This window comes from Hippoglossus hippoglossus, chromosome 18 (assembly GCF_009819705.1).
Source record: "Hippoglossus hippoglossus isolate fHipHip1 chromosome 18, fHipHip1.pri, whole genome shotgun sequence".
NCBI classification, from domain to species: Eukaryota; Metazoa; Chordata; class Actinopteri; order Pleuronectiformes; family Pleuronectidae; genus Hippoglossus; species Hippoglossus hippoglossus.
Window position 1 is genome coordinate 12,746,500 of NC_047168.1, and position 24,143 is coordinate 12,770,642.

At 42.5% G+C, this 24,143-nt stretch overlaps 3 protein-coding genes and 1 non-coding gene across 5 annotated transcripts; 3 read left to right on the forward strand and 1 right to left on the reverse strand.

The window, feature by feature from the left end:
* The first annotated feature begins 2,068 nt into the window (after positions 1-2,068).
* On the forward strand, positions 2,069-3,990 carry LOC117751925 (interleukin-8-like). The gene is made up of 3 exons (XM_034568979.1): positions 2,069-2,237; positions 3,207-3,342; positions 3,783-3,990. The coding sequence occupies exons 1-3, from the start codon at positions 2,186-2,188 to the stop codon at positions 3,910-3,912; spliced, it is 318 nt and encodes a 105-aa protein (XP_034424870.1). The 5' UTR covers positions 2,069-2,185; the 3' UTR covers positions 3,913-3,990.
* A 491-nt stretch (positions 3,991-4,481) lies between these two features.
* Positions 4,482-7,420, reverse strand: trmt10b (tRNA methyltransferase 10B). Its single transcript, XM_034568982.1, has 8 exons — positions 7,154-7,420; positions 6,878-6,986; positions 6,641-6,774; positions 6,399-6,551; positions 5,881-5,959; positions 5,384-5,451; positions 5,114-5,237; positions 4,482-4,934 (listed from the first exon to the last, which is right to left on the reverse strand). The coding sequence occupies exons 1-8, from the start codon at positions 7,283-7,285 to the stop codon at positions 4,828-4,830; spliced, it is 906 nt and encodes a 301-aa protein (XP_034424873.1). The 5' UTR covers positions 7,286-7,420; the 3' UTR covers positions 4,482-4,827.
* A 1,285-nt stretch (positions 7,421-8,705) lies between these two features.
* Positions 8,706-8,920, forward strand: LOC117752296. The gene has a single exon (XR_004612036.1). It is a non-coding gene; the product is annotated as a small nucleolar RNA U3 (small nucleolar RNA).
* A 930-nt stretch (positions 8,921-9,850) lies between these two features.
* Positions 9,851-24,142, forward strand: intu (inturned planar cell polarity protein). 2 transcript variants are annotated; one of them, XM_034568816.1, is made up of 17 exons: positions 9,851-10,128; positions 11,682-12,280; positions 13,859-13,944; positions 16,558-16,773; positions 19,020-19,138; positions 19,255-19,344; positions 19,671-19,748; positions 19,964-20,147; positions 20,509-20,562; positions 20,688-20,750; positions 21,212-21,427; positions 21,612-21,704; positions 21,799-22,230; positions 22,521-22,615; positions 22,773-22,962; positions 23,648-23,790; positions 23,924-24,136. In XM_034568816.1, the coding sequence occupies exons 1-17, from the start codon at positions 10,043-10,045 to the stop codon at positions 24,033-24,035; spliced, it is 2,856 nt and encodes a 951-aa protein (XP_034424707.1). In that variant the 5' UTR covers positions 9,851-10,042; the 3' UTR covers positions 24,036-24,136. The 2 variants fall into 2 exon arrangements, with proteins under 2 accessions (XP_034424707.1, XP_034424706.1); XM_034568815.1 differs by lacking the exon at positions 9,851-10,128 and adding an exon at positions 10,791-11,011 and having other exon boundaries at positions 23,924-24,142.
* The last annotated feature ends 1 nt before the right edge of the window (position 24,143 follows it).

The window sequence follows — 24,143 nt, forward strand, 5'->3', positions numbered from 1 at the left end:
CGGAGAATGTTTTTGTCATGTGCAGGAGATAATGGATGTGGATAGATTTGTATAGATATAAACTAATGAGGACAGACAAATGTACATAAAAAGATTTATTTAGAATCTTTGAGGTGGAAAAATAAAATGCAAACTCTCCGAAATCTAAATCTACTAAATTAAAAACTGCAATAAATCAATAAATGTTGTATTTAACCATTGAAAGAGAGACATTGAAGGTATCGTTGTGTTGCTGCTCCCTCGCTCCCTCCTCCAGGTGCAGTCTGGAGAAAGACGTACAGGTTCATTTAGTCATATGTTTCATTTATTTAATTATTTTATTCAATCCCGATAAAATTCCCCTCAGCTTTTCAAAAAGAATTAGGATTTTGCGGAGTCATACTGTAAAACTTCACCTCACTTCTCACCGTCATGTGGAGTCATGATGACCTAACGTCTGATGGACACACATCAGTCATGGGAGAGCCGTGTGTCTCAAGCCTGAATTTGTGATCGAGTCTTCACCGCAGTTTGACTGTGGTTTCTTTCCGTCTGCTTCTTCATGCTGTTGCTTGTCTCTTTGTCTCAAAAGTCAGATGATGTCTCCTGGTGCATTAATACAAGTAAACACAAGTAAATCTTAGGCCTGATTATTCTCAACCTGAGATGACGACACAGGGAATTTCTCTCTTTTTTTGTTAAAGCTGTTACTGAACTGAAGGAAGATGATTTCGAATACAAATATTTTCCAGAGAGAAAATAAAAGACTAAACAATGTCAACATCAAATCTAATATAAGATGATAGTTTTAACATTGTAGATGAAAATGATACATGAAGAGAAACTGTTTCTCTACTTCCTTAGTTAGTTTGTTCACGTGTTGCATTTCACAGTGTTTCAGTTCTGCTTGTTTCTTTTGCTTTCTGGAGTTAATTGAATTTGGATCTTTTCGTTGGTTTGCCTCCTGCCAACTGAACCGTAAGCCTGCTTCTTGTTGATTAAACCCACCATCAACCTGCCTCACAGTCGGTCTGATAACAACTACACACGACTCTTTCATTGGTAATCATGTTAGTAAAAGTACTTTCACTTACTTTTTAGCTCTGTTTTGGTCTCAACCCCTCAGAGTTTTTCACCGGCCGGTCGCTACCTTTAAGTGTCTGCTGGTTGAATGAATTCAGTTTGGCTGAACGGCCGCGTACCGAGCAGCGAGAGTGAACCCAGACATTACAGTCGACGGCCCGAAAACCGAAACAGGGAGCTGAAAGATGCTAAAAGGCTGAATGTAACCCACCAGTATGATTTACTGGTGCACCCGATTGCAACTTCGACTGTTTTGACTTTGAGAGCAAATGAGTCATAGGAACTTGATGTGTTCTGTCATGTTTCTGTCTCTTCCCCTGGAGCTCCTGATTCACAGGTTAAAATACAATTCTCACTGGAAGACAATTGCTTTGAACATATCAAATTAATTTATCTCTTCTCAACAACCGTCTGTCAACCCCCACAAATGATGTCATGACCCCCAGGTTGAGAATCCCTGGCGTGAGGCTAAAGAAATTATAGTTGCTTTAAAATTCCAGAATCAATAAATAGTGACCAAGACCAACAGACGGTTAAAAAACATTATTCACGCCACAAACTAACATCAACCAGGAATGAGAAAATAAAGAAAACTGTGTGATAGAACACTAGTGAAGTATTTAACATAGTAACTGTATTGTACTGTATGTAAAAGGTCAGAACGAGGCCCCAGGGATAATCGTCAACACGACCTCACAGCCTCATATTCACTGTAGCCACAGGTTAAACTCTACTTGTTTACTGGGTCTGATGATCATTTGATCAGTTTCCTCTTTTACGCAGCGGGGGAAATACAGTGATGAGTTCTTGTGCAGAGAATTAAGCTGTCGGAGATTCAGACAGAAACTCTCTGATCCTCTGTTATGACTAATATCTGTGCACCTCAGTCTGGCCTGTGGTCGGTCCCTGAACCCACCAATCCCATGACAACCTGCTGCTGCACACGTGAACACAACAAAGTGAAACAGAAAAGACACAGACGGCCCCTGAAATCTTCCACAGCAGCACATGATCGCAGTGTGTATAAATATCACAGTGCAGATGTGGGAACGGTCACAACAGCTGCACAACATCTGCACAACATCTGTCTGTAGTTGAGGACTAAAGCATCAGGTTTGAGAAGATGAAGCTCTGCATCCTGTTCACAGTTGTGACGCTCTTTGCTCTCAGTGACGGTAAGAGGTGCACAGATCTGATCTCCCATTGTGGGTTTTTTGCAACTTTAGAGAAAAGTGCACTATGAGAGAATTCATTCGTTTCAGATTTGAATTGCAAGATTTTTAAATGTTATCTTAAATTTCTATTGATTTGACTGCAAAATGAAAATCAGTTTGCAGAGTCTCAAACTTGTCATCTGTTCCATCACCTGAAGAACATCATCGAAATTAAGTTACTGTTGCATGACATTTGGTGCAGAATAATTTGAAATCTATGAAAAAGTAGTATAAGTTATATATATTTGGTTGTATTTGTGTTTTGTTTTTTTATTCATAGTTTTTTAAAGTAAAGTTTATGGTTAAATTATAAAATATCCAGCCTCAATTAGATTTCTTTTTTCACAAGAGTTTGATAACGACATCTTAGGAACTATTGCTAATTGTTCTTCACTGTATATACGAGCCGATATGTTGGTAGTGTTGTGTTTTCCCGTCTCTCAGACAGATTTTCCAGCCTGCAGTAAGAACAGAGAACGTGTTACTAGTCACAATGACTGTGATTATTAAATGAGGAAGTACCGATTTATAAAGATGTCACAACATGAGGATGGTGACTGTTATGAAATCGCACAGAGATGAAAGTGGCCTCGTCATTGTCGGATTCCTGAATCAGCAGCCGTGCAACATCATGAGGAGGAGGCCGAACCAAGGTCCTGGTAAAACTGCACAAAACCAGGGAGGCTGCGTTTACTGTCAGAAAACAAACTCGGGATTTCAGACAAATATTGAGAAACCTTTGCAGGGCTTCTGTTCAACTGACTGACAGAGGAAATAAAAACACGAGACAAATCTTTTCGCCTGGCACAGATATTATTACATCCGCATGTTCCGACCTTCCAATGCAATGTCTTAACTTTATTTTCACTCACAAAAAGAAAGAGATGCTTAAACTGACCTGTGTGTATTCTGTCTGTGTGTTGACGACAGGGATGCCGCCCCTCAGCCGGGACTACAACTCCCACTGTCGCTGCGTGGAGGTGGAGTCGAGGATCATCCCTCCAGACAACCTGCGGAGCATCAAGCTCGTCCCTGAAGGACCTCACTGCCCCGACACTGAAGTCATGTGAGTGGAAACACTGGATTGATCATTTAGAATTGGTGTAAAAACTAGAAAAATTTGAAATACTATCAGTTTCCTCACGTTTGAGGCGCTGACTAATTCATTTATTATCAGATGTGCTGCTAATTTCACGAATAAAATAAAAAATACAATAAAAAAACGTCCCAAAAAAAGAAAAACCATCATAAAATAATCCGGTTTCTTTATAATAAATTGTTGTTGATTCGGATTGTGTTGTTATGAATATCAGAACTCCTCACAATCACACAGGCAGCAATCCACAGCTTAAATAACTGTGAAATATGATGCATCTTATTGAATTATAATGTGCACACTGAGCATTTAGACGATTGTGTGCTGGGATAACAACATAAAATCTAAAACACCGGTGTGGTGGTGTTCAAAATGTCTCCTCTCTCATTTTGATGAATGTCTGTGCTCAGAGCCGGACTGATGAGCGGCGAGAAGGTCTGTCTGAACCCTCGGTCCTCGTGGGTGAAGAAGCTGATCCAGTACGTTCTTCAGAAACAGCTGCATCAGCAGGGAGGAGCGTTCGCCAAGAAACGAGTTTAACAACCCAACTGTTGCTTCTCTTCCTACCTCCTGCAGCAATGAGCCAGGCTCCTTTTACTTTAAAGAATAATACATAACCTCTTTGTTTTATATCTCTGCTCTGGTGTCTTTTGTTTTTGTTTTTATTTCTTTGTGTTTTCCATTTTGGAATTTGTATTGAATTTCTACTTTTTATACATATTTTCTATATAACACTGATTCTGGATTTATATTGACACAAGAAATAAACTGTTATGGAAACAATATGTAATGTTTGAGTGTATAAAGAATCTGAGCGTGGATACAAGTATAACTCTAATTTTGAAACTTTCCAAATAACAAGTTGCCTTCGATCTTTCATTAGAAAGAACCAGTTTACTGAAACCTCTCGTTCAAGGCTTAATAAAAAATTAAATGTTTAAAAAGTAAAATGTGAGTCATGTCATGTGTTCAATCTCACGTCAAGGAACTGGTAATAAATGTTGTAAAGTAACTAGTGGTGGCATATTAAATAGTCTGCAAGTTAAAGTCTTTGTTTATTTACAGGAAGTAAATCAGTAGAAAAAACACGTTCACATTCTAAGAATATGTGATATTTTTTAAAACAATACGTCAGTGCATAAAACCACAGGAAGACCAGATCAAGCTGGTTCGATCAGAAAATACAACAAAAACTAAATCTGATCACGTTACTGTAGATATGATCATTTCTGGTTTCTATGGCAACAGTGACTCAGCAGCAGAAAGATGACGGACTTAAAATGACTGACTGGAAAATAACTGGAGTGCGGCTGAGGTGTTCCAGTAAATATACCAGCAGCCCAGCTTGTAAACTATTTGGTTTCAGTGTAAAGAAAATCTTTCCTCAACCAGTGTTTGCTTCCGTCAGCTCATCAACACATTGAGTCTTATTCTCTTTCACTGGCCATTCTTGTGTCAGGAGTCATCTGGTGCAACGACATAACCCTTCCCCCGGGGGAACCATGCCCGCAGTGCCTCCGTCCAGCTGCCCGTGTCACAGAAAGTCAACAGGATGTCGAACACTGTGGACGGAGAGAGAGACCAAGTTAACAAATAAACCTCCCACAGCCTCCTAAGGAAACCACCTTTAAAAATCACATGATTATACAAACTCATAAAGAAAGTGAAATTAAATTCCTGGAAGTGTCCCTTGATCTGGATCTAACTAGAAAGTCCAAACAGCTCAGAGACCGTCGCTCACCTTGATTCACCGCCAGGATCTTGGAGTGGAAATTCTTGGCGTTGTTTTTCTTCACCATGTGCTCGTCGATCGGCAGCCTCGCCGTGCACACGCTCAGGTCTCGGGCCCGACAGAAGCTCAACTTCTGCCGATGAGACAAACAATAATCAACACAACCATCAGTACACCGAGCATTTATAATGTATAAGACAATAATCTCAACTAGCTGCAGTGATATTATTACATAAATAACGTGTATAATAAGGTATAATATATTTTTGTGTATGATACCTTCTTGATGCTTTCATCCACGAGGCCCCCGAGGACGTAGACCTTGTCAGAATCAACTGTCTCCAAAACTGAAATATCAGAAGATTAAAGAAAACAGAGTCAGGGAGTTTGTCTTTATTCTCACGGCCACTGTTTGTCTGATCGTGGTTTGATGCTTTAGACCAGAGGGAGACTCGTGAATCTCCAAAAACCTTAAGAAGATGTTAATGTATATATGTATATATCCATATTTTATTTTCTTATAATAGTGCGAGTATGTTTGTTTTATTATGTGTTAGAAATTCTAAAATATACTTTAGTATAGGATCATATTGGCAACTTAACCTTGATATGAGTATTAGCAGCTGTAATTTTATCTTTCTACAAATGGCTCACTCTGCTGGCCAAAAGATGCATTACAACGGACATTTTCCCCCAAAAGAAATCCCCCCCCCCTCCTGTACTGAAATGTTTTGAACTAAAAACACTGAGTAAAATCAACCTCGAAACCTTCAAACCTTCTTCAGCGTCTGGAGAGAGGTAGACGACCGTTTCCGTGGGGAAAAGGTCGAGGCAGCTTTCCTCCGTCATGTCGATCTGAAACAAGAGACGGAAACCGACAGTAGGTCGAGTCCGCTGCTAAATATAAAATCTACTCCAGGTCCAGATGAAACTTAATCGTAGCTGTTCCGATGAACTTCAGAGCATCTTGTAAGTGATGGATGATGGATGATGCTGTGGAAAGATTATTAAAATGTCATCGCATATTACACTGTGAACAATATAATGAATCTACAACATAAGAACGTTTTTTATATGTATTTCATAGTAAAGCCACATTGTCCTTAGGCCTTTTATCTTGTTTAGTGTTTCAGCTGGATGTTACGACTTTTTTACATTTAATGTGACCTGCAGCACGCTGGTGACCTGTCCAGGGTCTAACCCACCTCTCGCTCAATGTCAGCCGGGATCAAGCCTCAAAGAATAATCTGTATCGATTGTGGATGAATGGATGGATGTGAGTTACAGTACTCACCATGTAGTTGAGGAAGCCTTCGTTCATTCGTATGCACTCTCTGTAGAGATGACTGTCCTCCCTGAGCTCGGTCAGGAACACGTGAAACGGTCGAGCCGCCTTCTTGTTGGAGCCGTACAGTCGTCTCAGCTGCGCGGCCAGTCGGCTGATCTCCTGACCCACACAAACGTACACACAGAAACGGGTCAGTGAACACGGCGGGATGTCTGGGAACCAGCGACGCTTCCTCTTCCGACACCGACCTTGTCAGACATGCAGTCGGCCATACTCAGATCCACACACAGTCTGAGCCCGGTGCACTGAGCCTCAGCTAAACGCTCTTTGGCGATCGCCTTCATGACCCGTTTGGTGAACTGAGGGCTGTCGGCGCCGGCACCTGCGCGACAGACACCACAGGAAACACAGGCGCTCTGATTGTGGAAGAAGGGAAATAGAGTAAAATCAAAACCACTGTTCGATCCTTCCCTCCGGTTCTGTACCTGACTCCTGCTCACGGTTGAGCTTCTTCCTCTGCTTCTCTTCCCTCCTCCGGCTCCTCTTCACAGTGAGCTGCCTCTCCCAGTTTCTCTGCTTCCTCAACACGTTCCTCTGTTTATTACACAAAGAACGATGAGAAGCGCAGAAAGACTTTTCACAGCTACTGTTGTTTTCTGCTCTACTGCCATTCTAGTTATTCATTCAGTGTAAAGCCATGAGAGGTAAATAGGTTTTTAAACAATCCTTATTTCCGATGACAGCTTGATGGAGCATCTCACCGAACACAGAGCATCTTCTCTCCCAGGTCTGTCCTCCATCGCGTCCGCCTCCACGTCGATGTGAAGCAGGTCCATCAGCTCTGAGGCTCCGTTCAGCTGCATGTGAGACACTTCTGAGGGGACAGCAGCCATTCCTGTCCCCTGCTCTCCCTCCTCTGTCCCCTGTCGCTCACATCACCCTGGAGAACCAACAGAGCACATCGTCTTCTTCCGTGGTGTCATCCCGGGAGTCACCGAGAGCACAACAGAAGCAGAAGAAGAGCAGAAGAAGAAAGGTAAACAAACCTGAGCAGCAGAGGCAGGAGTCGCGTGTGAGCGGCGCATGTTTGTGACGTCAAGGTAAACAGAGATGATGAGGGCGGGGCCAAGGAGGTGAATTATTATTTATTAAATTAACAAGTTTTAATTGTTGTTATTTATTTGATGTATTAATATTAAAATAAACAGCAGTGTTGTAGTATGTATGTATGTATGTATAATGATATATATATAATATATAAAAAATAAAAGGTCCAATTTAATGCATGGTATAAAAATGTTATATTAATTTAAAAAAATGCAACCCCTGTTCTTTGTCTTTAAAGTGTTTCAGGTCTGATTTCTCTTTGTGGTGGTGACATTGGAGGAACCAGCGTGTTTTTGCTTTTCAAATAAACTTTATCAAAGTTTGGAATTAAACAGGAGCGAAGGTTTCCCCCTGGAAACACACACAACTGTGTTTTATAAGATAACTTCAAACGAGTAAGTATTTTAAGTACTTCTTCATAAGCTTTTAGATACAATCTTAGTTTTCTTACAACCAAACAACTATTGGGATTAAAACTAAAACATTTATCTCAAATCATGTAGCGGTATTTAGTTTGCAGTGGAACTGTTGCATAACGCCATTTCTAGCCGGACGTTTAAAAAGTGGGGCATCCGCTGCTCGTCACGTGCTAGCTTTACTTAACGTTAACCTGTAAATTTCTCGATTTCTCTTTCGTGACAACATCTAAATCAAAGCTCATCACACACTTCGTGACAGATTCATTCTGTGAGAACTCATATCGTACAGATTGTGTAACGTGTTATGTTTAAAAACACGTGTTAGCCCTCAGCTGGTGTTAGCAAAGGAAGCTAACACGCCGCCTCCTGGGTTCACAGCAGCCAATTAGAGTTAACGTGGGCGGGGCTGTGGCGCCGGACAGCATTGTGGGTAAACCGATTTAAACGCAATTCTATATGATTTTACACTTTATACATCTTTATATTGTAAACTGATTCAATAGATTAATGTTAAATCCAGGACGTGTTTTGTATTTGCTCCATAACACGTGTTGATATTTGTTCAATATATAAATAGATATATTAAAGAAGAAAGACACAGTTTTACAAACTTCTTTTTTCTAATAAATATATATTATAATCGTACATAATCAGTTTAATCCGACATGTGTGAGTACTGATGAAGTATATGTCAGTAAATACTCTTTGCACACGTGGATCCGTTTGCACCGTGACAGAGAAGGTGTTGCTCCTCCCTCTAGTACTCAGACTTTGCTGTTGTAAAGTTAAGACTATACTTTCAGGGATCATTTCTATAGTATTTGCTATGAGAAATGTGTTCTTTCGAAGTTTGGTCTCGCTAATCACGATGAAGAGATGGTGATACTCCTTCTTGAGCGCGAAGCGGGCGAAGTACTTGGTTTTAATCAACGTACTTCGCTTTTGATGACCGTTCATTGTTTCCTCTGGAGACTTTGAGGGGGGGAGTATGATCCGAGTGATAGTGCTACTATGTGAACAATAAAAATATCAATTCGATACAATAAGAGAAGTTCAGAGGTAATATTTCTTCAGTGATTATCTCATTAAGGAGATTAGTAACATTACTACAGTATTAGTCTTGGAGTAAATCAGGCCAACCGGAGAGTAGAAGTACTGTAGTTCAATATAAGGACATTTAAAAAGAGGAAAATATATATGGATTATAAGCTATACAGTCTGAAGGAAAGAAAATATGTGAAGTGTGAGTATGTACAGTGAATGTATTACACGTTACACAGATAGAATGAATATTGTTAAGAGAGTTAATAATATTCAATGATTTTAATATAATAGGACTTATTATGATTTCAATAAACAGATGTAACTATTCATGTCATTACTGTCCTGAGAAATGTAATTGTACACTTCATGTTATAGAGGAACTTACACTCTTGATTTATCTCCTTTTTTTTTAAATATAATTTTTTACCATCGGTTACCTGCTTCAAAATATATAAAAAATATTTTTCGCTATCACGTTTATCTGAAACCTGGTTTTTATGACAGTATTTAGATAACCAGACAGGTTTTTTTTTCAGCAGTGGGAAGTATTTTCCATGAGTGGGAATATTAGTGTGGGCTTTTATTTGAAAGGATTATTGCCAGGGACACACATGGTGTAGCACCAGTACCCCCCCCCACCACCCCCACCACACACACACACACAAACACTTGAGTACTACACTGTTTTTTCTGTGATGTGTTTTTTGTAATGTGGGCTTGTCCTCTGAGCTTTTTGTTGGTTGCCCAGTGGGCGGGTTCTTCCACCTGCCAAGAGAACCACTGGGACAAATTCCTCTCTGCTGGTCCTGGAGAAACACTCAGAGCTTCAGAGAGAAGAAGAAGAAGAAGAAGAAGGGAACTCCAGAGGGTTTATTCTCAATTGGAATATATTGTTTATTTCTCTGTGAGGTGCAGACTCAGATCAGCCTGCATGCTGCAGCAGCTCATGGTTCCAGGAGAGGAATTCAAACTGGGATCTTGTTGGAGAGGTTTTTCTACCATTGGACTTTTAAATCGCGGCTCCATGAGTTAGTTTAACAGAGTAATGTTGTTTTTGTGCCTCGACAACATGAAACACAAATGATGTTCAACATTTCTATAGATGGAGGCTCATTCTCTAACAACTTGGAGGACTTCGACTCTATACGCAGTGTGCTCCTTTACAGGTCAGTCAGTACGTCACATTTTATTATATATGTATACAAATAGCAATGTTTAATTAATTAATCAATTTATTTTCTTAATACAAACATTTACATCGGAAGACTGGGAACAAATTAAAATCACTGATGAAGATGTCGTCCACATGTTGGAAACTTCTTTTCTTCTTTTAAACAAACTAATAAAGTTGTGAGCTTATGTTTGAATAAGAAGTTTAACCGAATACCGGAGGGGATTACAAAATAAAACCCTCGTGCATGGGAGGTGGAGGAGGGGAGAGGGGCCGATAAATGAAAGAATAATAATAGTGCAAATTTAAAACAAGATAACAGATTATTTTTGCATGCACACATTTTGTATGTAATTGCCTTAACTGTCAAGAAAATCATCAGAAACTTTTATTTATGTTTATGTGTGTTTGTAATACTTTTACAGCGACGGATATGAATAAATGAGGTAAATAAAACGATGCATATCACTACTTTACTGATTATTATTTGCAGTAGCAGTATTAGTAGTATTTCCGTGGTGTTTTCTGTATTTGCTGCATTATTTAACGTGGTGTCACTTCACGCTGCAAAAGTTGTTCGCTCGAGAGCTTCTACGTTGTCAGGGGCAACCGCGGCGTCCGCCAATCAGACCAGGCGCCGCTGCGTCACGTGACACAACGAGTCCCTCCCGCTCTCAACATGGCGACGGAGAGTCAGCGTCCGTCCGGATAAAAGTTTGTCATGGAAATAAAACGTCGCTCTTTTTAAAAGAAACACAAATGGAGAATGTTCGGCACAGCCCGGTTCTCTGTGGCCCGAACCCGGAAGTAGACGGCGCGGAGAACTACAGCGACCATGATTCCTCAGCGTCGAGTTACAGCAGCTGCGACCACTCAGAGTAAACCTCCATCTTTTTACCTTCAATCAAAACAACACCGGTTAAATACGACGTGTGAGGAGATTCAGCACAAATTAAATGCGTCTAAATATAAATCACTACTTGGATCATCTCTCCATCCACCAGCTCTCATCTCTCATGGCTTAAATCGGGAGGTCGAGGCTCATACAGTAAATAATTGCAGGTTTTCCTTCCATCCTCCAGGAGGTTTACAGATGGCGTGTGAGAGCTGCTGCCCACCACAGGGTTAAAAGAAGAGAAACCAGAAAGAGAAACATATCTGCCACCCTGCTCGGTCGAACGCATGATTACAGTCTGTGCGTATGGGAGCTTTTAGTGTTGAGCCATTACAGTAAGAAAACAACTGGAATATCTCCCTCCATCAATCTGGAAACCTGTTGTTGGCATGAAACCACACATGTGGGGGGGTGTTTTTCCCCCTTGAGGACAGAAATTAATACTGTGAATGTAATGGCAGGGAAGTGGAGCCGTTTATTGGGAAATTCACACAAAAATAACAGACCAATAAAGAGAATATATACTGTATATATACAGTTTTAAATAATACCTCGTCCTGCATCTTTTGGATTCACATTAGTCCATCTCTCATGTCTTCTACTCAAAGTGGCTTCTTTTCATGTCTTAATGCTTCCTGTCTGTTTCCTGTCAGTGACTTGGAACCCGAGTGGCTGGACGACATTCAGAAGAACGGCGAGCTCTTCTACCTGGAGCTGAGCGAGGGCGAGGAGGAGGCCGCACTGGCCCGGGCCGATGCCAGCCAAGGTGTGTCCACTAATCACGTCCGCTTCAGCGAGAAGGAAGCAGAGGTCATCACAGAGCAGAACAAGAAGCAGCGGGGCGGTTCTCGGCCAAAAGGCGAGCCCGCTCTCAAGAGGCTGGCCAGGATCCTGAGGAGAAAACGCCGGCCTTCCCAGCGCAGAGGAGGGAAGGATGCCGGCAAAGACAGTTCGGCTTTGTCCCAGCCAGCATCCATCCTGAAGAACCAGCCGGGCCAAAGGCATGGCGTGACCGTTCAGCAGCAGCAGCTGAAGGAAGTATGTGTCTACCTCAACCCCAAACGTCTGGGAGGTGTATCCACGCCTCTCTCCGTCAGCGGAGGCCTGTTGGAGGCTCTGCTGGGGGTGGTGCATCGTCCCTCGTGGAGCAGAGGTCATGGAGACTCTGCTGTTTCCAGAGGGGAAGAAAGACTGACTGTTCACGGATTAATACCAAACAGCCCAGCCATCAAATGTGGTCAGATCCTAATCGGTAAGACCGTTATTCAAACAGTTAGCTGATAGAAAACTAGAGAGAACTAGAGTTCAGGAGAGTTTCAGAGCTTTTCTAACATATGAAAAAGTTCCAGCTTGTGTGATGAGATGCATTCCCAAGTAGAGGAGGGAATGTGTCTGAGAAAGTTTTATTAGAATTAAAAATAGATAATAGTAGAAATTCTCCATTCTTAGAAAGAAGTTACAAGTTATTAAGAGCAGGAAAAGGCAGCAGTTAAATTTGCTGTCGTGAACCAGCACTGAACTCATTCATCTCCACACCACACACATGCACTGCCAAAGCACGAGCTGCAGTTATTACCCTGCATGCCAACATCTGTGTGTGTGTGGACCAAGTACAACTTATTTTGTGGGGACCTAAATCAAAATATGTTGGACTTTTCTTCCTTATGGGGAAAAATCAAGTCCCCATATTGTAAATAAAACATTTTTTAAGGTGAAGACATGTTTTAAGTTTAGGTTGAAATTAAGATAAGGGTTAGGGAAGTAGGTTAACGTGTTAGATTAGTTATTATTCTCAAGGAATATATTACAAGAACTCTCTGAGGGGTTTGGACTGAGGCTGAATAATTTTTGATTCTGCGTCATGTGTGCGTATAATTTCACTGTGTTCAACCCATAAAAGTAATACAAATCATAGATCGTATAATAGTTTCAGATTTCATTTGTGTTTTTAAAACCACACTCAGTTCTAGTTAAATATGTGTGTGGGACGTTTAATAGCTACTTCTCTTCTTGGCCGACTCTGAGCAGCATCTGTGTTCAGTATTTGTGAGACTGTTCGGAGGAGACAGCCACAGTGCAGGTCTGGCTCTTCACACATGTTAATCTGTGTGTTTGAAACAAAGCTGGGCAGCTGTGAAGGGATTGTCTTCTATCTGGTCTAATCATCGGCCAGTTTTTAAACCAGCAGACACAGGAATGCCAGTCGTGCTTCACCACGTATGATTACGCACATGAGTTACTGTTTAGAGAAGCTTTATCCAGCGCAGCTCCACACTCAAACAATTAGAGTCGTTAAATACCTGGAATAGCGCCGTTACTGAGATGTGCCTCCCTGCACACAAGCAGGTGAAGCTCTTTATGAAGCATTTTCTGCTTCTCATCCTCCAAACTCTGAATTTAAATTTACTTTATTTTGTAGTTATCTTTGTAACTAACCCTAACAAAACATTTCTAAAGCACTGTACAAAAAGCTTATTATTATTTGAGCCAATTACTGACTGTCATATAAATACTATACATATAATACAATATATACTGCTTGACTGCAGATCAGTCGATATCATGTGCATTAGCTTTTTAAATAATAACATGCAGGCAAAGTTTGGGGTTTTGGAGAAGTTACTGATTTTTACATAAGAATGAGACAAACTGCTGTTACCTTGGAAAACCTCCCTCAGCTCCTGTCAGCTCGATGTAGCTTCTTTCTCCGTTGTTTTCCTGTTCTCACATCACAAGCTGGTTAAACGCGCACACTAACAACATTGTCTCTTACTTCATTATTTATTTGGTATTCGATCCAGGTCTGCGACTGATAAATGTCTATTTTCAGGTGACGTGCTTGTAGCAGTGGACGATGTGGACGTGACGTCTGAAAACATTGAGCGGGTTCTGTCCTGCATCCCGGGACCAACACAGGTTAGAGTCGACCTTAAACCTCTATAAACAGTCTCTACATGTGATTATACAGAATCTGTAGGCGAGGGACAAGATATTTGGGGCTGGAAACCAATCACATTGGAGCAGGCTTTGGTTGCCCACAGGTAAACAGTCTCCAGTGTGGAGAGCGAAGGATTAGCCTGTTCAATCTTTAAGGTGGAATTTAGGTCTTTAAAATCCTGACCAGACACAAACAACAAACTCAGACAGTAAATATAGACGTAAAACTACTCTAAATCACTCTGGTTACTCTGAGATGCTGAAATGTGTACAGAAAGCAGAACCCGATGCCATTCAACATTACAAAAACCCACAATTACTGAGAAATGACGCTTTGATCGGTTGCACACAAAACAAAAAAAATCTGTGCCTCAAATCATGCGTTTGCACCAAAAAGCAGACCATCAAAAAAGTAGGAATTTGCAAATAACAGAGTGTGTGCAGGGTTGATGGGGAGCACAGCGGATAGACGCGACTGTGGCGTGACTCCTTTTTTTTTCGGTGCCACAGGAAGCTGTTGCGGGATGGAGAGCTAAGCTGATTAGAAGATGTAGTCGGAAACTAAATTATATCGTGGGGAACGAGCGAGGGAGATTTCTGCGGAAAAAATATGAGTTTCCTGAGGCACCACGATGACTTTGAGGAAAACTTGAAATAGAGTTGTATTGCTGACAGAATGATTGTGTTTTCTGTGTGTGTGTGTGGGTGGGAGGGTGTGTGCCATCCAACATAGACAGTACTTATTATGGGGGAGCAAATATTAGTATTAAATGCAGTCCACCGTGCCCTTTGCTAACTACACTACTTGTGTGTGTCCATCCATGAGTGACGGCTAAATGACTGACATCAGCAGACTGGAATTTCAGTGAGCGCTCACTCCAGTCTGACCACATCCTTATTATTTATGATGAGAGAGAGTCTGTGCTGCAGTTAGTCTCACTCAGCCTCTTTATCCAATTATTTCCCCCAAATTTTGAGTTTGCCTATTAGAAAGTTTTCCTCTCTGACATTGATGACCTCTGCTCGGTTCAATCAAAGCTATTTGCTGCCTCCTTCATTAGATCCTACAGAAAGGATGATGCAGTATCTTTAAAACTGTTGCCTGTGCTCTCACCTTGCTCTCAGACTGCGAGTTGAAAGGTGCATCACATGGCGTTCCACCACCGCTCGGCTCTTCTTTAATAACATCCCTCAGATTGTCTAAAACGGCCCGGAGCCCAGATGGAGGCGCCTTCTGGAGAGGCGGGTGGCCTGTGGTCAGGCCTCGGAGACTTCTGGGAGTGAAACATACAGTTTGAACCTTTCCGACCAGGGAACAGGATCTTTTTTCTTTCTTTCACTTATTGGGCAGACACCACATGGTCCAGGATTGAGACTCCACACTTTACCTTTTTGTAAGTTATGAGCACCTCATTTATCTCTTTGAGCACACAAAGTGGTTTTCTTGTGTAAAACGATGTAAGCAGCCACGCTGTGTTTCAGTCAAACACCAAAATATTGTCGGGGCGTGTCCAGCAGAGACGGAGTGGTTAAAACTCACAACTGGATCCCCGGTGGTTTGAGGTTTGAATCCCACCAGAACCTCCACCGTTCTTCCCGTCTTTCAGCTTTTCTTCCAAATACCTCCAGAGGGGGAAAAGTCTTTAAACCAACTGTGTTGCCTTTTAGAGAATAATTCCTTTGCATCACAGCTGCACGGCATCAACATTGGTTTACAGTCAAAGTGTCCAGTAATTAACCACCAGCTCACATTAACTTTAACCAGGAGAAGCTAAGAAAATAGTTTTTGTGGTTGTGTTTGTTTTGCTGGCGGCTGATTCATCGTTAATGAAGCCCAGACAGAAAAATATATGAATACTAAAGTTCAATTATCTGATTTAAAGGTCAAACTTGTGACATTAGAAGTAGAAATTATGACACAGTGAGTCATTATTTTGGGATGAAATATGCATCGATATCCATGAATGAATGATCATGTTATTATTCAAACGTAGACGCCACAGAGCTGCACTTTCTCCTCCCTCTGTCATCTTGACTGCACGTGTGGGGACGTGCGTGCTCATCTCATTTCCATGCCGCTCGGTTTCTGTTTCCACTGCGACTCGCTCTGAATGACAATGTAAAATAAAGCACTGGGGAATGGAAAGTTTAAAAAAAACAAAAATAGAAAAGAAGAATCCTGCACAAACCAGAGAAGATGGCCGTCTGTTGTCTTGCCACTGTTTCCTGGGTTTGCAGTGGTCTGGTTTTAATTTTAGTCAGACACACACACACAGACAGATCCCTGTTTTTTGTTATGTTGTGGTTAGCCCTGGATGTCGGTGTCACTTTCTCTCTGACAATCTCCATCCTGCCTTCCACTTTAATGACTGAACCCTTTTTCTCCTTCAGGATGCACACTACTCTATTTTCAGAACAGACACACATGCACTGTTAGAATCTCTCGCCAAGTATCATCATGTGGAGCCATAAAATGTTTACTCTCCTTTTTTATGTTCCCCATTTCCTGATCTAATTTTCTGCTTCTTTTCGAGCCATTTTTCCACAACTGCATTTTCAAAAAACGCCTCTTCTGCCTGTTGTCTCCCCCAGGTGAGGTTGACCATGGAGACGGTGGCTCCGGTGGACGGCGGCAACACTGGCGACGCTTTGTCCACCCGTAAGACGAAGTCCTCCCCACCGGTCAGCCAGCTGGTGCGTCTGCTGTGGGGCGAGGACACGGCAGAACTCCAGATGTCGATAGGACACATCCCGCACGTCGTCATGTACCTGTCGCTTAAACTGGACTCAGCCTCACCACAGGACGAGGTCAGTGGGTATAAAACGTACAGTGTCTGTATTTTGAAACAGAAAGTGGTGAATGAAGACATAAAGGCTGTTGTCGAAACCCTGGGTCCACAAATTGTGTTCCATCCCTTTGGAAAGTAGATTGGTTTGGTGAAACCTGTTCAAAAGGAAACCATGACTCTGCCCTTCAAACACTGAATCCCACCTTAACCACCACTTTTATCATCTATACTCCCACCAAGTGTATCCTGATGATTGAGTGTTAAAAATGGCCGCAGCTGTGTCGGAAATCCCGCGTCCAGGAGCGAGAAGCTTTCTCAGAATTTCAGACTCTTCCGAAAACTACTGCTCTGGACGACATCCAACGCCTGTGGCTGCTGCTGACAGGAAGCAGAGAGAGAGAGGGGAGAGAAACGCGAGAAGTCGAGGAGCCCTGCTCAATAAATGACCCGTCATCTTAATGCTGCAAACTTTTATTCTCTATGTGGTGAATCCACTCATGCTCCTTTGACTGACGTCTATAAACAAAATAACACATTTCCTGTGTTTTAATTGGATCATTGTAAAGGGGCAGTGTTTTATATCCCATGATGGGACTTGTAGTAAAGTTTTAATGCCACAATGTGTGTTTTCCTGCTCTTAGAAGCAAACGACACTCATTTGCTGACCGACACCCTTTACACTATAATCACATTTTCCCCGTGGATGGCTTTTGGCACATTTATGTTTTTTTATGGTTGTACTTCATGGCTCTGACGTTGCTTTTCATGTATTTGCAAGCCAGACTTTTTCTTGACCTTAACGGCGGTGGCCATCAGAAGTACGGGTTGTCTGGAGCCACATCAGCCGGCGGTTGATTTTCTAAATGACAGTGTCGTGCGAGAACCCGCGAAACTTTTACTTTGATTTTTTTGTCCTTTGATTGTAGGGTAGCAGAAATCGGAGGGGTTGTTGTGTGGTGGTATTTTAAAGGTTTTAACGGTGTGAGGATTTGGCGATGCAGGAATATTTTTTTTTTTGTCTGCATGTACTGAGAAAATGTAGCTGAAGAATTTTTACTGTGTTGGTTGTTCCTCAGCGGCGCTCACATACTTTTAGCAGACTCCCTGCGCGGGTTTGACCCCGAGGTGGATTTCTTCCCTAGGCAGCTGCTTTGTGTATTTGTTGTGGTTGCCAAGGCTGTGAGAGTGGGCTCATTCAAGGTTTTTATCCCCTCACCCACCGCTCTGTCCTCTGACCCTCTCAGCAGCTCAGCTCTTACCCGCCCTGTGTCCTTCAAGGCTGCCGGTGTGCAGGGAGGAATACTAATATCACAACAATACGCTCAAAGTGTTTTTTCTGAAACAGTTTGTCCTGTAGAGACTGAAGACACAAGATAAATAATTGTTCATAATAAACCAAGGGATGAATACCAATATAATCCTGATTATAATTTTTTGGGAAATCTATTTTTTAAAAACGAGAAGGGCACTCAGAGAATGTAAACCTCCACCAAATCAACTTTATCACCATATTACATTGATATTTCACTGAGATCTGAGAGGAACAAACCAAAGTTTATTTATCTTAATATTAAACAACAAAGTATTAAACTTAAACTGCAAAACTGTGGAAAAACACCCAATGTTAAAGACAGTGGAGAAAAAAAAATCCTGGATCCACTTTCTTAATGGAATCTGCTCCAGAAGTTAATGAGTTATTCCATGGCCACATCCTTCCACTAAGTTTCAATAAAATCTATTCAGCAGAACACAAACAGCAGTGAAAACATGGTTCCTTGCTCAGCAGTTTCCCAGAAAGAGTTTCCCATAGTGTTTGCTGAATCTACTTTTCTTTTCTCTGGACGTTCATCCTTTAAGTGACTCAGTTTTTTTCTTTATGGCAAAGACAAGATGTGTTTGACCGCAGACAGAATATAAACCACATTGAGAACAGACATTCAGCAGCTCATCCATCCATTCATTCTTCTTCACTGTCAGTATTTCAGAAGAGACGTGAAAGACTTCAGCATCCAACAGCAGATATTTCACATTTTATTTGAATATGACTCTGCTCATCATTCATCCAGAGCTTTCTCTCTCAGCTGCACGTATCATTTTAATGACTTAAACCAGATATTCCGTGTGTGTGTGTGTGTGTGTGTGTGTGTGTGTGTGTGTGTGTGTGTGTGTGTGTGTGTGTGTGTGTGTGTGTGTGTGTGTGTGTGTGTGTGTGTGTGTGTGTGTGTGTGTGTGTGTGTGTGTGTGTGTGTGTGTGTGTGTCTGCAGGAGGAGATCTTGTACCAGTACCCGGTGTCTGAGGCATCCACTCAGCTGAAAGGAGTCAGGGGGATCTTCCTCACTCTGTGTGACATGCTGGAGAATGTGACTGGAGGGAGGATCATCAGGTATGGGAAGCAGCAAGGACAAAACTAACATCATGTCTGAAACGTCCCCTCTTTATATTCAATAAGTCACTTTGTATTATTGATCTATTTGACTGTTTTCTCGTTCTTCTCCTCAGTTCGTCGCTCCAGCTCGGGAAACATCTGGTTCATGTGGGCTACTGGAAGGAAAGCAACAACCTGCTGGTCATTGGCCTGCCTGCTGAGAGGTAGAGGGAGGCGGCGTCAAGCACACGAATACACTGCACGCACTATTACACTGTGAGAGGCTCCTGAGACGAGTCCTATAAGCTACTCTCTCTCAGATCAATCATCGTCTCTGTTGTGAAATAATCTCATTCGGTGCTTGAATCTTTATGGATCAATTCTTGAGAAACACAAACCACATTGAATAAAAACAATCATTTATTAAAAAAAAGCTATTTTCCATGATGGCTACTGGCTGTTTGTCCAGACGTTTGATGAGTTGTGGTTCTTCTCAGGCTGAAAACTGTTTCCAGGTTTGTGTTTTTGACATTTTTCCGTGTCCCTCCAGGGTTCCGCTGCTGTATCTGCAGACGGTGGTGGGAGACGTAGTCCGGACACTAAAAGTGATGTACGGCTCTTTGGACAGGTTTGTCGTTTCCTCCCATTCCTGCCGAGAGACACGGCTGAAGTGCAATATTTGTCATTTTTTATGCTTATTGCAAAACTTACAGGACTAAAAACAGTGTGTGTTCTACCACAACAAATCAAACGTGGATTTCCAGCTGGATTCTACACAAACATTGTCTCTCTTCCCCTCTTTGAGTGTGTGATCATGATCATTTGTCATTGTGTCCTCCACAGTGCCTTCTGTAAAGCGGACCACGCTCCCAGGTTGGACCATTTCTTCTGCCTGTTCTTCCAGCAGCTTATTCAGCCGTCTCGTCTGACGGACGTCTCCTCGGCCCCGTCCCCCGACGTCTCAGGGACCCTCTTCCTCGACGGACTGCCAGCGGTCCGATGGCTCACGCTGCCCCCAGAAATCAAGGTGCATTTCTAATATTGACGAGAAGCTGCAGTAAATACAGAAAAAGTATTAATGGTAGTAGTTCCAAGTATTTGAAGTTGTTACTTCGAATGTAGCGTTGGTGCCCTCTTGTGTCCACTGCTAAAAATGACCCACAATGTAGTATAAAAAAAATGTCTGATCCTCATAAAAATATTCGATCACTGCAGGAGCCAAGACTGTAGATAACACTGCAAGGAATTTTACATAAAAACAATGACAGTGAAAATATTACTACTACTAATAAGAAACTTTCATATAGCACCTTTCTAATGTTTTTACCCATGTTAACAATTAAAGGCAGTTTTATTTATCTTTATATTTGATACTCTTCTTTTCACAGATGGAGGTGGACACTGTGCTTTCAGATTTTGAGTCTTCTGATTTTGGTGAAATGGTAAGACTGTAAAAAACACGTTGTCAGTTACACACTTGTTATTGTTGCTGGAAGTTAAGTTAAGATCATGTTATTGTGCTTTGTGTTCCTCTTATCTTTTTTATTTTTGTGTGTATTTCCTGCAGTCAGAGGACTTTTTCGGCCTGAGGCGTCTGTATGTTATTCTGGGATCCTGTCTGTTTTACAAGGTGGGTGACACAGTCGAAACACAGGCTCACACACACTCCAGTGCCGGCGGCAGGTCTTAGAATATCTATATCCTCCCCTGGTGTTTCACCACCGTCTAGACGGGTTTGAATGTCAACCCTGCAGCTGAAGTAACTGTGTGCAGAAGATGACCTTTCAGACACGATAACACAACGAGCCCTGTGACAAATCATCAACCTGATTAATCTGTTTAAATATTGATCGAGTGGAAGAGGAGGAGGACAGAGAGCAGCAGACTGTGTTGGAACTGAGATAATGTGGCATTTCAAGGGTTATTCACTCCTTCCCCTTATCCTCAATTAACAGGAAGTGTAGATATTCACTCTGAATGGTCCTAAAAAGTCTTGAATTGAAGTTGTTGAAAACTGCAAAAACCCTGAAAAGACGCTTCTATGACTCACTTAACAGATTTTAATTTGTCCACACCTCCACCCCCTCTCAGTCTTACCTGATCGCCAACCATCTGCCCAAAGAGGACCTGCTGGACGTGTGCCTGTACTGTCAGCACTACTGCCTGCTGCCGCTGGCGTCTGAGCAGCGCGTGGGGCAGCTGGTCATCTGGAGGGAGGTGTTTCCCCAGCAGAGAGCCAGCGGTGGCGGCACGGCACCGGGCTTCAGCCAACCACAAGGACGACACTTCCTCCTCATAGTGGGGCTGGTGAGGAGCCGGGCTTTTGTTGTTTGTCTGTGTTAAGTATAACACAGACGTATATATCTGCGAACATGAGCTGTTCCCTTAAAGACAAGTATTATCTACTGTAAATGTGTCATCACCCGGCGTCTGTTCAGCTTCATTGTGCACATCACATGTTTCTCTGTGTTTCTGCTCCTCTCCACCTCAGAGGCACTTCATGCAGTGTGTGCTGTTGGAGGCTGGGGGCTGTGCTTCCCAGGCTCTGGGCTCTCCGGGCCCTGACTGTGTTTACGTGGATCAGGTGAACGAACACTCCTGCTTCATTTGTCCTGTACTTTGCAACCAAAGAGATTTAAAGCTGTGTAAACTAAACCTCCTTTACGCTCTGACCCCAGGTGAAGGCCACACTGCTGCAGCTGGAGGTGTTGGAGGCCGGTATTGAAGAGAGACTGAATGCTCCGCCTGCTCCCTGCCTGTCCTGTGCCGACTGGTTCCTGCCCGCCACCACAGCCCGTGACCGTCTGGACAGCCTGGCCTCTTCCTCCCCCGTCTTCAGTAAACTAGCCGGAGCGGTCAAAGGCTCCTCGTCGGGCTCCAGGGGCCGCAGCCTGTTTGGGGAGAGGTCCCGGAGGTCCAGCCCCCAGAGGAGTTTATCGGACAGCGGCAGCGAGGGGCAGATGGATGCCGGCTCAGGGTCCAGTTCGTCAGTGCCTCCGGGCTTCAGTCCTCATTCCACCCCGGACTCAGCGAGGAAGCTGGGGGGGCGACGGGACTCTCTGGGGTCTGGAGGGTCCGATGGAAGCGGAGGCAGCGGAGGTCTCTTTAAGGTGCAGTTCTCGTCAGATTACATCATGACCCTACTACTCGTATTTAAAAATGCATTTAGATGCACTCTGTGAAGCAGATGAATATTAATAATACATAACATTTAATACTATGTAAATGTAGATGATTGATATATAAGGCAACATTGTACATTCTGGTTTTGTCTCACATTTCTATTATTAAATTAAATATCAAACTCAAATCACTAAGAAAATCAGATTTCATTGTAGCTTGTGTTTATTATATTATTATTTATTGTCATGTTCTGTTCTTATGTTCTGCTTGACAACAGATTTCCAGGATGAAACATCCGAACCCATTTTACCTGGGGACCTTAAAGAAGACTCTGACTGAGAGAGAGACCGAGGAGATGTACAACACCATGAAGTAAGTGATGGAGAAGAATCCTGTTGTCTTGCATTAACTTGTTTAAATGTGTAATTGTTACTGTTTTTATGTCTGTGAAGCACAACATATAATAAAATGTATTATTATTATTATCATCGTCACTCTGTGTAACTGTATCGTCCTGTGTTGGTGACAGACTGACGTCAGGTGCTGAAAACACCTTGTTTCACTACGTCCTGATGGAAACGGTTCAGGGGATCTTCATCGCTCCCACTCACAGAGAAGTGGCTCAGCTCAGCGGCTCCATCCACCCACAGCTCATCCGCAACTTCCACCACTGCTGCCTCTCCATCCGGGCTGCGTTCCAGCAGAGTCTGCCAGCCAGGGTGACTCACGTTACCCAGTTATAAATGAATAAAAGCCTCCGTCGATGACTCAGCTAACTACGCAGCTCAAAACACGATTCTGTTCATTTCAAGACAGATCAGGTCCAGACCAAATGTTTAGATGACTGAGTTTAAAAATAATATTTTTAAAGGATCCATTAAGGTACATCTGATCTTATCTGTCCAGAAAGACAACATATATCAGAATTATAGCTAGATTGAGAACCTGGCCTGGTTTTTTAATCTTTATCAGCTGATCACAAATGTATTTTATGTATGAATGTCTATGTCACCTGATAAGTATGAAATCGAAAAAGATTTGTCTGTTTGATGCTGTTCAGAAGAAGTGACTGTTACATAGTTTGTCCACCAGAGAGCGCTGGCAATTTTATTTTGATGGTGTAAAAAGGTATACGAAATAAATTATAGAGGAAGATTTCTTTTAACATTTCTAAAACTAGGTCAAAATTTTTAGAAATAAAGTTGAAATGACAGGAATAAAAAAGTAAATTTAGAAAAGCTACTGACGGCTACATCCTCGGAGTGAATGATCTAATCATCGATTTCCTTCGTTGTGTCCATCACCACCTCATCCAGACTTGTGTGGTTTCTCAGAACAGAATGTGGGCATCAGTCTCCTTCCACATCTGTCTCTGTGTGAACCTCAGTGGGATTCTTTCTGCAGGGTCGTCGGGCAGCAGACAGACCTCAGGGCGCTGGTTGGGGCCTGGGTCCTCTGAAGGAACACGGGGTCCTGTTCCAGTGTAAACCAGAGAACTGGACCGACCAGAGGAAACCTGCTCCCACCATGACGTACTGGGTCATCGGGTACATCAGAGTTTTGTTATTTTACACCAATGGCTCCAGAAATGGGGAATGCAAATGAGTATCAGTCTTTCAAATGAAACAGGCTGAACGTCTCAATCACAATTTTCCTCTCGTCTTTTTCCTTCACTTTCAGACGGATGTTGCTGGAGCCCGTCCCTCAGGAATTCTACGTGTGTTTTCACGACTCGGTGGCAGAGGTTCCTGTGGAGTTGGCCTTCAGACTCTCGTTCGGTTTGGCCTTGTGACACATTCATCGGTTGCATTCTCAGGAAAAGCGCTCAAACTGCGGCGCTTGAGGGATTTTTATGCCAGTTTCAGGGTGAACGTTTAAAATGGGGACAAGTGGAATCTGA